The 14,838-nt window shown below is 43.1% G+C and overlaps 1 protein-coding gene across 1 annotated transcript in view; it reads left to right on the top strand.

Annotated features, from left to right (window-relative positions):
* The window catches only part of ush1c (Usher syndrome 1C), a gene marked incomplete at both ends in the record, with an annotated part of 36,485 nt that overhangs the window by 3,832 nt on the left and 17,815 nt on the right, over positions 1–14,838 (top strand). Inside the window, 14 exons of the mRNA XM_080737009.1 lie at positions 2,712–2,855; positions 3,669–3,807; positions 4,537–4,645; positions 5,622–5,646; positions 5,751–5,808; positions 7,148–7,336; positions 7,907–7,966; positions 8,162–8,218; positions 10,211–10,353; positions 11,003–11,068; positions 11,285–11,457; positions 13,698–13,747; positions 14,018–14,182; positions 14,384–14,500. Of these exons, the coding sequence (XP_080593135.1) occupies positions 2,712–2,855; positions 3,669–3,807; positions 4,537–4,645; positions 5,622–5,646; positions 5,751–5,808; positions 7,148–7,336; positions 7,907–7,966; positions 8,162–8,218; positions 10,211–10,353; positions 11,003–11,068; positions 11,285–11,457; positions 13,698–13,747; positions 14,018–14,182; positions 14,384–14,500 (1,495 nt within the window). The remainder of the gene's footprint in view (positions 1–2,711; positions 2,856–3,668; positions 3,808–4,536; positions 4,646–5,621; positions 5,647–5,750; positions 5,809–7,147; positions 7,337–7,906; positions 7,967–8,161; positions 8,219–10,210; positions 10,354–11,002; positions 11,069–11,284; positions 11,458–13,697; positions 13,748–14,017; positions 14,183–14,383; positions 14,501–14,838) is intronic.

Here is a 14,838-nt window from a genome sequence, read left to right as displayed (position 1 = left end):
TGCAGTATAGAGGTATGATACACACAGTCCTGCAGATCAAACAGTGTGTCAACTCAACCTCTGGTCTGGGGCCAACCAGTGGTCCAAATGGACACATACTACAGGTCTCTGAGAGTGTACGAAATATGGACGAGGGCATTGAGAACCAGTGATATAGAGCAGGGGTTCCCAAACTTTTTTGGCTCAGGGCACCCCTATAATCCGAGGCAGCACCTTATATTTATAGCATATCGTCGTTGTCGGGTGGAAACCTTGTACGGTATGTCCAAAACCGTTTGTTTTATTTATCATCTAAAGAAATTACTAAACTAGTGAAAACAACAGATCTACAAGCACACAACGCCTGCTTTACCAAAAGACATACATATTTGAAACTTGGAGACACAAGGTTTCTTTGAAACTTGGAGATACAAGGTTTCTGCCCGACAGTGACGATATTTTTAGTGATTATGTTGCGAGGAAAACGTTGAGATAACAGCCATTTTGGTTAGAACTGACTGAAAATAACTTTGTACTTCAAGTTTAAAATGATACTAAATATTATCAAATTATCTTGCGGCACCCCTGGACTGCTGTCGCGGCACCCCAGGCAGGGTGCCCCGTCACCCACTTTGAAAACCCCTGATATAGAGTGAGGTGTGGCCTTATTATGGTCTCTGGTAACCCCGCCGTCTTAGAGCAGGAGATGGAGGGATTAACAGAGGATGGAGGTCTAGGTTTCCATTAATCTTTGTATGGAGCCAGTGTCCTGAGACCCTATTGGGTAAGCCTCTGATCACTTTTCCACTATGCTCCACTAAACCTGGAACAGCTCTTCACAAAGACTTTTCATTTTCCTGGCAGGACAGAAATTGCACCATTAATAATTGATGGACCGGGCCAGGTGGACAGATTTTATGCAGCAGCTGCACATTGCCCTTTTAATTGAAGCAGTGGTTGCCTTTTGCCCTCTTGGAATTGTTGATGAAAGACTTCACAAAACAGCATTCACCGGTGTCCCTTTTTTCCACTAGCATCATTTCTTAACTCACTGAACGCCATAAACGTCTTATACGTCTTTGGACCTCGGTGCCATAAACGTCTTTTACGTCTTTTTAATTAATCAAAAGTTTTATAATTTTTTCATAATTGTAATTTCAAAAAAATCGCTCTAGAAGTTGGCCATATGCCTCCGTGACCTGAGCGATACGGCCGATTTGACTGTAGCACCAGTGTAACACAGTCCGGCGGAAAATCGGTATAGCCGAAGATTGGTTCCGGCCGTTTAAATGTTATCTAAAACGTTCGTTTATACACTTTCCCGTGCATCCCTGACGAACTATAAGTACTCAAAAAACGCAGAAAATTCTCAGGATTCCAGCGGTGCCATCCATTCTTACCTATCCTTGATCGCGATCGCCAGGGTTCCGAAGTGTGTAGCATGCTAGCTAAAAGGCCTGGCCAAAATGTAAACAACAGGCCCAAACCAAAAAAAAGATGGACGTCTTCTTCCTTCTTCTGTTAGTTGATCAGATAGTAGGAGACCACCCTCTGGTGGTTTTCAAATGGTATTGCACTCCAGATTGCACACAGGGCCCATCACAGCACACACATATGATGATGATCAAGACATCTTACACATGTTCTATTGAAGCCCAAATCTAATGATAGGATATATATATATAAATATACATGTTTTCCTTTGTAAGAGGGGTAGTGTGGCTTTCGATAGAAGCATAGATTTATATATGTCATTTAAGTACAAAATATGATTTTGGCCCCCATAAAAAGGCAAAATTAAGCAAAATGGCTGGCACCAGTTTTGTAGATTTTGAATAAAGGGTGGCATTCACTGATGGCAACATAAGGCTAATTAATGCAACTCAATGTGTAGCAATTAATTGGTGAAATTACCAGTGAAGATACCCCTGCTAACGTTATGGTGCCCAGTTTTACTAACATAACATATGCTGAAAGGTCTAAATTAAACATGATTTAAAAAGAAGCCAGCAGAATCGTGGTTGTACAAAGCCAGTAGAAAGTCACTTTGACCTATAGATGAAAGGGGAATGATGGGAAATGCATGTAAAGTGCAAAGCATGGCGTGCAGAGAATGTTCTGTGGGGATGCAAGGGTTGTAACACCCACCCCCCATATGATTATAACTGGGCCATACACCCTCCTGCCCTATACATTATTACAATTATCGTTAGATCTGGGCTCCTTGTGACAGTCTTAAACCATTATTTTATGATTTAACTATAAAAAAATAGCAGATATGCAAGCTCACAGCAACCTTGTAGATCTGCTATTTTTAATATCTTTGACCAGTCTTCTAAATCCTTGTGTTGTATGTATTTGTATTTGGCCGCAGACCTCCATCTCAAAATATGTTGTTCCAGGGACCCCCCAGAAGCAAACATTTGAGTTACAAATGTTCGCTTTTAGAAAGATATATTCAAAGATTTGCTAAAAAATCTTGATTTTTCAAAAATAGCAGATCTACAAGATGGCACCGAGTGCCACGCTGCGAGCTTGTAGATCTTCTATTTTTTTAATACAGTAGTTAAGCATAAAATAATGGTTAAAGTGGTTCCAGGTCTTAATGGTTAAATTAATCTAGTATCAAATGATCTGAAAAATGTCGTTATTGCTTATGAACTCTCTGCTGGAACTGAGTCCAAATTCTCAGCTCACTTCCCTTAAGTCAACTTCCCTCCTCTACCTCTCAGATCTATGGATTTGCCAGTGCTGGTCGGGGACCTAAAGCTGGTGATCAATGACCCGAGCCGCTTGCCCCTGTTCGATGCCATCCGACCCCTCATCCCACTCAAACACCAGGTGGAGTACGACCTGATGACGCCTAAGAGGTCACGGTGAGTATAGAAGAACACTGTTGTCATTTGCATTTTACATGTACAATACTAGTTTCCGAAATCGTAATAGTTCGATGATCAATTTAGACCATTGAGGGTGAGAGATCTGAGATCTTGTTTTTTCCCTCCAAATAACGGTTAAATTAACCCTTTGAGTGTAAAAAATCTTAGGATGTGTTCACAGTCATTTTGGGCATAGACAAGAAGTTGAAGGGTCAATTTAAGTCTGATAATGACTTACTGTGCAATGGTTGTCATTAGCGTTCACTTTCATCACGATATATAAGTGCATAACCTTATTATGCCTAGTTAAACTAAATAAACTAAGCTGAAGAGAAGATAAGACAACTCAAATGCAATGTATAACTACCACTGAACCATGATAGGGGTTTAACAGTATTATAAATATCTAACATAAATAGTACCTATTACATAGTTGCGACCGTCACGTCACAAGTTACTATGCAAAACACATTTTTGGACACTGTTCCTACAGATTTTGCCTTACAATCACGCAAAGCGGTACACAGTGTCTCTAAAGTCATGTCATCAACATGGATCTGTCCCATTTCCCATATTCCCTCCTGATTGGCTACGATTGCCTTCTAAAGTTTGTGTATACGATGTGACGGTCGCTTATCTCCCGATTAGGGAGTCTTACTGGTTTTATAGAATTGTCTCCTCTCTGTAAACTCCCTTTCTTTTTTGACTTTGCCCCTCTTTCCTATTAGCTCGCACCATCTAATTGTCACGTGCATCATGCATCCTGCTATCATGTCATTGTATCCCTCTCCATCTGTCTCTGTTGACCAGGAAGCTGAAGGAGGTTCGTTTGGATCGAACACACCCTGACGGGCTGGGCCTGAGTGTCAGGGGAGGGGTGGAGTTTGGCTGTGGTCTCTTCATATCACAGATTGTCAAGGACGGTCAGGCTGGGAACGTTGGCCTTCAGGTACACGTCTATGTCAATATGGTGTCTCTCTGAAAGTGAAAAGAAATTGAATACTGTTTTGTAAAGGCAAGTGTCTGCTGGCACTAACAGTAAAACTAGTATAAGTTAAGGCTTTGCACACGGTCTTAAACGCACCAGAGAATATTCAGGAATTTAACTGGGTTTGATTGAAACAAGGCGGGGTATAGTAACAGCGTGGACATCGGTCATCAGCCTGTGACATCGGTCTTCTATGACGCATGACTTCAAATTTGGGAAAGCCTGATCTAAGCCAATGTTTGGAGGTACATCCTTGGCCTACTGGCAGTGTGCACAAGAAATGTCTTGCATACTAGCTATGAGCCAGAAGATGTCCTAGGGTCAAAACTATTTTATGGACGAGCAGGGGACCACCTCCAACCCCTGCAGATCATGTGTTAGAACCTATCTACTATACAGATTGATTCAAAAACATGTTTCATTCATTAAGACAATTATACTGACACAGTGCACTTTCAAAATTGTCAAGCATTTTCAAAACAGATAGTAAATAGTTCTTCCTGATTTTTAAAACAGAAAAACATACACTCCTCATGTATGTTAATTGTTTACAACCAAGGCTGCTTTGTGTGACCAAAAATGTACATTCAAAACCAAACAAAGTAAAATCAACGGTGTGAAATTGAGAGGCGTGTTCTTTTGTAAAGTAAACCTATAAGGTTGTGTTCTCGTGTCCTCCATGACTTTCAGGTTGGGGATGAAATTGTACGCATCAATGGATACTCCATCTCCACCTGCATCCACGAGGAGGTCATCAGCCTCATCAAGACCAAGAAGACCGTGTCACTCAAAGTCAGACGTAAGTCAATCACAGGCTCAATTTCCAGTCACAGTACAAGGCCAGAGGTATGCCCAGAGCAAAAAGTCCAGAGCAAAAAGAATCAATAGCCGAAAAAGTAGCTTTGTTCCAAAGCCCTGAAAAGTAGCTTTGGAACATAGGTATACTTCTCAACCAGTAGGTGGCAGTATGCGCACACACACAGGTTGTTTGACAGTCAGGGCTGTGCCAAAATGATGTAACCCTGTAGGCATATTTGGAGCGGTGAAAGCGCTCCCAATGAACAGGTATATCCGTGGGTATGTGGCTGGCTGGCTGGCTGGCTGGCTGGGTGGCTGGCTGGCCCTGTCCGTAGCCTGGGCAATACCTTGAGTGGCCACACACAACACACTAGTTAAAGGAGGGGCGCTGTTTTGTGCAGGCCAGGCACACTCACCACTCACTCACAGGCACAGTTTACACTCACTCACTCACTCACATAGGGTACAGCTGCTCAAATTCACCGCTCCACTTCGAACCGAGGTTTGATTTTTTGAGGAAAAGTTGGCATACTGCTTTTTTGGAAAGTGTCTCAAATAAGAATCCAGTCCACCATATGCTGTTGAAATAAGGGCCAATGAGGTTATATTTTATGTGATGTCTGTTTGTGCTAAGTCTGTCTGAGAACTACTGAGAATGTTTTCATTAATTTAGTTATAAATTGAGTAATTAGCGTGTCCCTTAGTATCGCATGGCCAGACTGTTGCCTCGCACAATTTTCAAGATTGTGGATTAGTTGTCTGGCTACGTGAGAGTACTTGTCCCTTAGCAAGACACTAACTGCTTCTTGGTATTCTACAGTTGTTTTGGTCTACTTGCCTATCTTTCTTGCTTCCCCTAAAAACTTTTTTTTAAACATTCTGAATTAAATTACCTATGGTTTTACATTGTAGTTTTTCCAACTCTGTCTATGACATCATTTGTTTGATTTTATATCTGTCCCTTCTTGTGTCTATAGATGTGGGATTGATCCCAGTGAAGAGGTAAGATCATTTATCTTGCTGTTATAGATGACTGTGACTGTTAACTGGTGCTGACTGAGGGGGTTGAGCGGGAAACATTCACGCTGTTTTCTTGTCCTCATCAGTTCAACAGATGAGCCCCTCAAGTGGCAGTTTGTGGACCAGTTTGTGTCTGAGTCGGGGGTGAGTTTCTTTTCATTGCATCGTGCAGTCGCACATCAATGTGTCAGCTTGTTAAAACACGTTCTGTGCATCTGGAGGGGAGACTTGAGATTTTGTTTTGCCACATTTTACAAGTAAATACTTAAGAAGTCAAGGAAGACATTGCCACACAGACATTTCAGGCAAAACGCCCTTATGGTAACCTGTATACTGTGTAGATAATATTCACACTTAGCACAACTATCCCCAGCAGGGGGAGCCACGATCACATAATTTAAAGGACAAATAACAGGAAACAAGCAAATCAAAGCTCTTCTTTCAACCCATTGGTAATGTGAGTATCAAGGGAATACAATATTCCTCCCTCTGGAGAAGGAATGTGGCATGTGAACTTGCTCAATGTCAATGTGCTGTGGTTCTCTCTAACATTGACTTTGACTATTAAATTGCCTAGCCACTGATGATTTATTGATTACGAATGGAACATTTATGATATGTTCACTTTTTTCTTTCTTTCCTTTTTCACTATTTTTTCCCCCCCAACATACCATAAATTATACAGTTTTAACATTCTGTCCTTAACCTTGATGTCAACACAGCACTATGGATAATAAGTGGCTTAGATACTGTATAGGACCGCAGGTAGACAGTACTTGGTGCGCTGCAGAGAACACATGTCTAGGTTTGAGTAGATCAAACTGGTAAACCTTCTAGGATAAACCTGTCGTGCCACTGTAGGTGGATATTGTAGACGTGGAGTGATTTATGTTGTTCAATTGTTTACACAAAAGGCGGTACTTTTCATTAAAGCCGCCTTATCTGACGTTGACAAATGGTCAGACGCATACTATCCTCTGTCTGGTCTCTGTATATTGTGGAACCAATAAATAAAAGGACAGAGTTAATTTTGATCCTTGTCATTGTTACAGCTATGTCAGAGCATCCATTAGATTAAATCACATGACGCATCCACTCGCTAGAACACATGAATTCCTGATCCGCTATCTCTAGAGACACCCACCCAGCTGTCATTAAAGCCCTGCAATACAATGCTTTACATACATACATACATACATACATACATACATACATGACTTTAGCAGATTATTTTGTGGAGAGTAATGTTCCTGGGTAGTACAGTAGGTGAGAGGCCTACTCTACAGTAAATAAGACGATATACACACAACATGATGAATGAATATCACAACAACACCCATATTATAAGGACACAGTTTGAATTTGGAAGAAGTGTATGTGTATGTTGGAAGAAGTGTAATTGCCAAAATATGAATTCTTCTTTCTAGCCCCTCTCTTGTTCTCTCTGTCTAGTTGACGCTAATTGTCTTTCTCTCCCCTTCAGGAGAAAAAGACCAGCATAGCGGGTCTGGCATCCATGGGTGGAAAGGAGATCAAGGAGAAGAAGGTGTTCCTCAGCCTGGTGGGCACCAAAGGCATGGGCATCAGCATCTCCAGCGGGCCCACGCAGAAACCTGGCATCTACATCAGCAACGTCAAGCCAGGCTCTCTGTCTGCAGAGGTTGGCCTTGTGGTAAGAGCTGATAATGATCTAAGGCAGTGTTTCTCAACCTTTTTTCTGCATGGGCACACTTTTCATGTCCCAAGAATCCATGGGCACACCAACATAATACGGGGGTGTAAATATCGTCACTGTCGGGAAGAAACCTTGTATCTCCAAGTTTCAAATATGTACGTTTCTTCGCAAAGTAAAGCCCTGTTTCATCATACAAAGCTGTCGCACAACAGTAGTGAAAACAGCAGATCTACAAGCACACAACGCCTCGCACAGCGAGGCGTTGTGTGCTTGTAGATCGGCTATTTTCACTAGTTTAAATCATTTTTAAAATGATAAATACAATAGTGGCTTTCAAGCAGTTTCAAGGGGCACACTTGACCCTTCTCAGGGGCACACCAAAGGTCCCCAGGCACAGTGGTTGAGAAACACTGATCTAAGGAACTCACAATATATTAGAGTGTACAAATGGAACCAAATGGACCCCTCTGGGTCACTTCTGGGTCCTTTTATTCTGGGTTGTAACTCAGAGTGTACAAATGGAAGCAAATGAACATTGTAGTTACTTTATTTCTGTGTATGTACTAGATTGGTGACCAGATAGTGGAGGTGAACGGGGTGGATTTCACCAATGTGGACCACAAGGAGGTGAGTTTTGTTTTAACATGGGTACGACATGGCCACTTGCTTCACTCACTGCTTGACCCTCAACTTGCATGAATACTTGGCGCTTCCCATTGACCTTGCGTTGACCCTCAGACCCCACTTTGGGAACCAGTGTGCCTCAGCGAATGTGAGAACATACTGTGATAAGTGTTTGATGTTGTTTCTCTGACTCCCCAGGCTGTGAGAGTTCTGAAGAGCAGCAGGAGTCTGACCATCACTGTTCTGACCGGGGCAGTAAGTGGACTGTGTCTGTGTGTGTGTGTGTGTGTGTGTGTGTGTGTGTGTGTGTGTGTGTGTGTGTGTGTGTGTGTGTGTGTGTGTGTGTGTGTCTTTACATGGTTAAGACATTGTCCTCTCTCTGCTGTTTTTTTACAAATCAAATATGTTATATAGACCAGTGTTTCTCAACCTTTTCAGGCCGTGACCCCCAAAATAATCATATTTTAACTGGGGACCCCCCTACCCCGATGAGCACTAAGAGTTGAGGCATTACATTTTGTATAACACGGTTCTATTGTGAAAATAGCGAGGCGTTGTGAGCATGTAGATCGTCTATTCACCTCTCATATTTGATCATTTGGTCAATGTTCAATTTGTCATTTTAGAAGTATTAAAGTATTAAAATGTCCTTAAATGGTCATTTTAGAAATGTGCATATATGCTCTATACAAGTAAACTTTATGTTGGTTTGTTTACTGTTGAGTGAGAAAACAATGTTGCACATGGGTTAGGGTTAGGGGTAGGACCCCCCAAAATGATTTACCCACAGGTTGAGAACCACTGATATAGACGATATCCTTAGACGAATCCACAGAGCCCTGCCGTGTATAGTTGCGGTGTTGCAGTGTGAAGCGGAGCCTCTCGGAATGGGTGTCAGGCGGAGCGGCTTGACTGAGGAAAAACAATTGGGGCGTGTTCTGGGGAGGGAAGCCGGACTGGGACGGTGATGGTTGTCAATACAAGCTGGGGCGGGGCCGGTCACAGGGAGTGTTGGGGCGGGAGGAGTAGGGGTGAAGGCTCTATGTACGTCCTCGTGGTGGGGGCTCCTCACTAGCAGGTGAACCAGCATGATACAACAGCAGTGACACACACGCAGAGATGTGTATGGGGAGGAATCAATTGTCAATACCATCTCAAGCAGTGGTTCTCAACCCTTTTCATGTCAAGGACCCCCAAATTGACACTTCATCAGCCCGCGGACCCCCATTTGAAAAGATATGCCAGGGACCCCCTAAAGAGAAGATTGTTATGGCTCTATACCATTTTAACACCCAAGGAGCCAAACTCGTTCAGTAACGAGTTAAGGCCACTAGGTGTCACCACGCCAAAAGGAGTTGTCTCGTCCCTGAACGAGACAACGAAGGGTTAACTGTACGTGCAGCTGCCTGCCCTCTGAATGACCCGAGTCCATACGTCACCCCGTAGCAGAGAGAGAGAGAGGGAGAGAGGGAAAATGGCACGACCTGGCTACATTGATTTCCATTCTACTCTGAAACATAAAAAGGGCTTTATCTCTGAATGAGGTGAAAAGAACGCCAGGGAAGCAGAGATCTGATTGTTTTCACGGCGACACTATAACGCGATGGTCGGCTCCCGTTTGGATTTTAGTTTCGCAAGCGTTTGTAAACAAAGGGATTATCTTCCTCAATCGTCAGTGGACACCCACGTGCACACAAACGAAGCTTCCGAGGCTCTTCAAAATAAAGCGTGAGTGAACGGCGGCAGCAGCAACAGCTAGAAATGTTATAAACCTGAGCAGCCCATGTGTTAATATCAAGGACCCCCAGTTTGACATGCATTAGGCTACGGACCCCCATTTAATGGCATTTCTATCTCTGAGACCCCAATTGTAAAATCAATGTGAATTTAACTACAACATTTTTTACCAAATGGACCCGTTACTGTACATACCCATAAGGTTCCAAGTGGTTCCTAACAACAGCTGGGGACCCCTTGGAACTCCCGGACCCCACTTTGAGAACCAATGATCTAAAGACAAAAGGGGAGGAAAAAAGGGTGTAAAAAAACTAAAAACATAATGCTGTAGGGCAGTGGTTCTCAAAGTTGATTTCAATTGACCCTTACAAGTCTGTTACTCTGACAGCGTACAAATGGAACCAAATGGACCCGTCAAGTTAAGGGGAGACCTTGAAATGTGAAAGTGTGAGAACCACTGCTGTAGGGTGTTTCTGTTTCCATCCATGTGTCTGCCTGTCTTCTCCGCAGGGCGCTGAGCTGTTTATGACCGACGAGGAGCGCCTGGCCGTGGAGGCCCGCAGAGAGCTCGATAGACAGGAACTCATGCAGCAGAAGAGGCTGGCGCTGGAGACCAATAAAATTCACAAAGAGCAGCAAGAGATGGAGAAACAGTGAGTGAAAATGACAAAACCTAATGAACCACGTCTCCTGTTGAACAGCAATAACAAGTTACATAGTTTTAGTAGGCAACAGGCATATCAACCAGAGGTTAGGTCTGCAAATAGAGATGTCTTATGATGCAGTCCTGTGGTACACCAAGTTTGGCAATGAGATAAAGGGAAATCATTAGGGGAAAGGGGGACATTTTAGCCTTGAATGTCAAACACATACATGGGAAACAAGCACTGTATCACATGAGGTAGAAAGACGTGTCCTGTCACAGTGACATTTAATTCAGACAATGATAGGCTTCAATGGGGACAGAAGTTGAGAAATTGTTCGATGATGTACTTGGATAGTTTAGACTCATTTTAGTAATGGTATTGAGCATGGCTGCAGGTGTATGATCACTCCTGTCTGCAACGATGCGTCACAGTGAAGGGATTACAATAAAACCCTTTACATACTGTAGCTCCGTTGACTTTGTGGGTATTGCCTGAGATGATAAGCCCTCTGGAAGAGGATTTTAGTCATACCTACTTATAGATATAGAGTACATTATTGTGCCTTTTAGGGACAGATGTTTGGCTTTTTTATATTTTTGATCTAACTTGCTACTCGATTTATTGTGGCCTGTGTGTCTGGTCACCTTTTGAACAGGAGGAAAATGGAGATTTCTCAGAAGACCGCAGAAGAAGATGAGCGTTATCGGAGGGAAATGGATAAGTGAGTGTTCAACCTGGTCTGTATCTCAGTAGCTTCTCACTTTCTGATTGTTTTGTCCTTTTTCGGCTCTTCCCATTTCTCTCTCATGTCTGTTATCTCTGCTTTATACTTAGTTGCCTTAGTGCCAGCAAATGGCAGATCTAAAAGACACATTGTAGCGTATCTGCTATTTGTGGGGTGCGAGTACAACCAGGCTCAATTTTTCTTCCTCCGTAGGATTGAAGCTGTGGAGAGAAAACACGATAAAGACTGGGAGGAGGACTGGGGGAGCAGAGGGAGACCCGAGAGCCCCAAGGCTCCCAGGAGCCCCAAGAGCGGCAAGAGCCCGTCGACTGACATCTCACCTCAGCGAAAAGCTCCTCCGCCACCCAAGGATAGAAAGAACTCTCGTAAGGATACAGGTTTTCCTCACGTCGTATACACTATACAGTATCAGACAGTGAATAGGGTGGACTTGAAGGGCCATACTGGTGGTCTGGCATGTTTACCCCATACGCCCCCCACGACACGAGGCCATTGCTGTCGTCCTCTTTCCAAAGCGTAACATATTTTGTTACATTTTCAAGGAAGCCGTGGATACCATGTCAGTACATTCCTGTGACATCTTGAAACTTGCCTGAGATATGTAAACCATTTCTGTAGCCTCAGTTATTTGTCGAAGTTACATCATCGGTGCATTGTAACCAGGGGTGTCACAAGGGGGGGAAAAGTGGACTGAGTTACTAGAGCCCAAGGTGGAAGGGCCTTAATTATTTGATACTTTAGCTATTGAAAGAAAGCAGATATACAAGCTCACAGTGAGCTTGTAGATCTACTATTTTTGAAAAGTCGTGAATATATGTATTTTTAAGCGGACATTTGCAACTCAAATCTTTCTTCTGGGGGGTCCCTGGAACTAAATATTTTGAGATGGGGGTCCGTGGCCAAAAACATATCATTTTGGGGGTCCTTCACATGAAAAGGTTTGAGCACCACTGACATACAGTAGAAACATGGGTTTTTCAAAAAACCTTAGAAGGATTTAGAAGACATTTATAGAATCGGGTCAAAAATATTCAAAGACTTGCCCAAATGTTCACGATATTTAAAAAATGCGTAATAATGCGTTCACAGTCTAAATGGGTTAAACCGCAGTGAACCCTTGTACCCAGGGCCCAGGATTTGGTGCGACGCCCCTGATTTTTAACCACATGAATCCTAGCGTCCCTATTCTGGGGGGCGAACACTCTGCGAAAATAGCCGATTTACAAGCTCTATTTTGGCTATTTTGGGCGAATTAACGTGGTGGAGTCTGAAAGGAGTGGACCTAGTTTAGACCCCTGGGGGACACTGGTCAACAAAGTATATAGGGTGTAAGTGGTTTATGCTGTTGAAAGTTTGGATTCATCCATCCATGACTTAATACAAGATTACTGGCGGGAGAAAATAAATAATTTAGGTAGGTTTATCACCTGAAAGTTTAAATGAAAAAAAAAAAGAATAAGGGAAAAAGTTTAAAAAAAAAAGTTAGTGTTACGCTTTGGACAATCTTTGGCTACTATATTGTGAGTCATAAGCCCCATTTCCACTGCGAGGCGGAACCAGAACTTTCCAGAGCCTGATCCTATTTTTTTGGTTCTGGTTTTGTTTCCATAGCGTACGGCCCGGTGCGCTATGGAGGGATCCTGCGCACCGGGTTCCTGGAACCTTTTTTTGGTCCTGCTCCTGTGGTAGAACTAAACTTGAGTTCTGGGAAACTACAGTATGGGTGGGGCCAGCAGCGCTGCTGCTCTTTTTTGGGTGCTTCCCGTTTAGGTCTGGTTATATGGAAACGTAAGCAGAACTTGGTCCCGGAACATCACAGGTTCTTGAAAGTTCTTGGTTCTGGAAAGTTCTGGCTCCAGTTCTGGGTGGGTCCTACAGTGGAAATGGGGATATAGTCAGTGACCTAAACATGTCAGACCACTGGTATGGTACTTTGGAATAGATCATAAACATCTAATGAGTGTGCACACATGGAACCAAATGGACCCGGGAGGGTGCATTTGGTTCCATTTGTGCACTCTGTGTAGTTCAAGTACTGGGCCTAGACTCCAGTGTGCAGTGTGTTTCTTCCTGTTGGAGTGTGTATCCTCTTGTTTCACGTCTTCTCTGCATGGTCTGTGTTCTCCTGCATGCCCTGCTGCCGTTACACACTGTCTCCTCTTAGCCGATGGAGCCAGCTCTTTCCCAGAGGGAGAGGAGGAGGCAGGGGAGGAGGAAGAAGTGAGTCCAGAGATGTTCACACATCATCACAGATGTTGATGCAGCATTCTAGATTTCCTTGAAGAGCTCATTTATGCTCTGACACATTTTAAAACGACAATACACTCACATTTCAGATTTCCTTTGGCAACCAGAATCGGTTTGAGGATGTTTTTACTGCATCGGTTAGATATTTTAGCCTTGAATTCAGCTACAGTCTTTTTTTTGTTTAAACTAAAACCTTGTCTGCTGGGCTCCTTTACTGGTAAATGTTGACACTTTCACAGTTCTATCAACTAAGGAGTTTGCTGTGAGTGTGCTGTGTTGTCGACTCGTTTCTTTGGTGTGATGTATTTTCCCACTGGGATCACGCTGATCTGTATTCTGTGCACGTCTTCCTCCGTAGCATTCGGCTGGTTTTATCGCTATGAGGGGAAACTGCCCACTCTTCGCAAGGTATTTGACATGGTTTGAACTTAGTGTGGTGTGAAGGTACAGTGCTTTACTGTTTACCGACTGTTGAACTTAGTGTGGTGTGAAGGTACAGTGGTTTACTGTTTACTGACTGTTGGCATGCCATAATAGAACATTCCATGGAAATCTAATATGACATGACATGTACAGTAATGTCATTAGGGTTGTTTGCACGTCATGGTTTGGAGTGATATTGGAGTGGTCTTGCTCTACATTATGATGTTGATGATTCTGATGATGGTGCCACCTCAGAAAGGAGACAAGAAGAAGAAAAAGAAGAAAAATTCCAACACGGACACAATGACAGAGCAGAAGAAAAGCAAAAAGGAGATGGAGTTTGAGCTGAAACTGGCCAAAGAGAAGGAAGGGATGTACGAACGAGAGAAGCAACTGAAGATCAGCAGGCTGGTCCAGGAGGTAAAGAACGTGCTGGAGTGGAAACGTGTTCAAAATGTTGTGCTTTTGATGTTGCGTTTAGCTTTGATGATGGCCATGGCCTTGTCTAGCCCTGTCGCATGCCTCTGGGTGATGTATACTAATTGTTCATAAAGACATTGTTTGTGAGAGATTGAGAGACGGATGGATTCCTTCAGCTCCTTTGTGACCTTTGACATCCAGGTTTCAGAGACGGAGAGAGAAGACCTGGAGGAGTCTGAGAAAGTGCAGCACTGGGTGGAACGTTTGTGCCAAACTCGGTTGGAGCAGATCTCCTGCGTGGAGAATGATTCCCCCGAGGTTAGAGTACCATACGAGAGCCACACGAAGTCTCTCTTGCAGTGTGTTATCGTTTATATGATGGGTTTGTCATACTGTACACAACCAACAGTTGGACATTTCACAATTTATATCTATGTGGCTAGCAATACAGGCAGTACAAGTATTGATGAATTGTGCCATAATAGTTTTATTTATAGTAAGGTCTTATAATCAGCTGTACTCTAAGTACGGTACATTCAGATTTTGGTACAGTCTTTGCATTCCTGGTCAGATTGTTTTTGTCTGAAAATGTGCGTCAATTTTGTGACAATTCTTTGTCAAAATTACTTTTGGCACAAATCAGATTCTCTACAATA

This window comes from Nannobrachium achirus, assembly GCF_963921795.1.
Source record: "Nannobrachium achirus genome assembly, chromosome: 11".
NCBI lineage: Eukaryota > Metazoa > Chordata > Actinopteri > Myctophiformes > Myctophidae > Nannobrachium > Nannobrachium achirus.
This window is presented reverse-complemented; position numbering and strand designations above follow the sequence as displayed.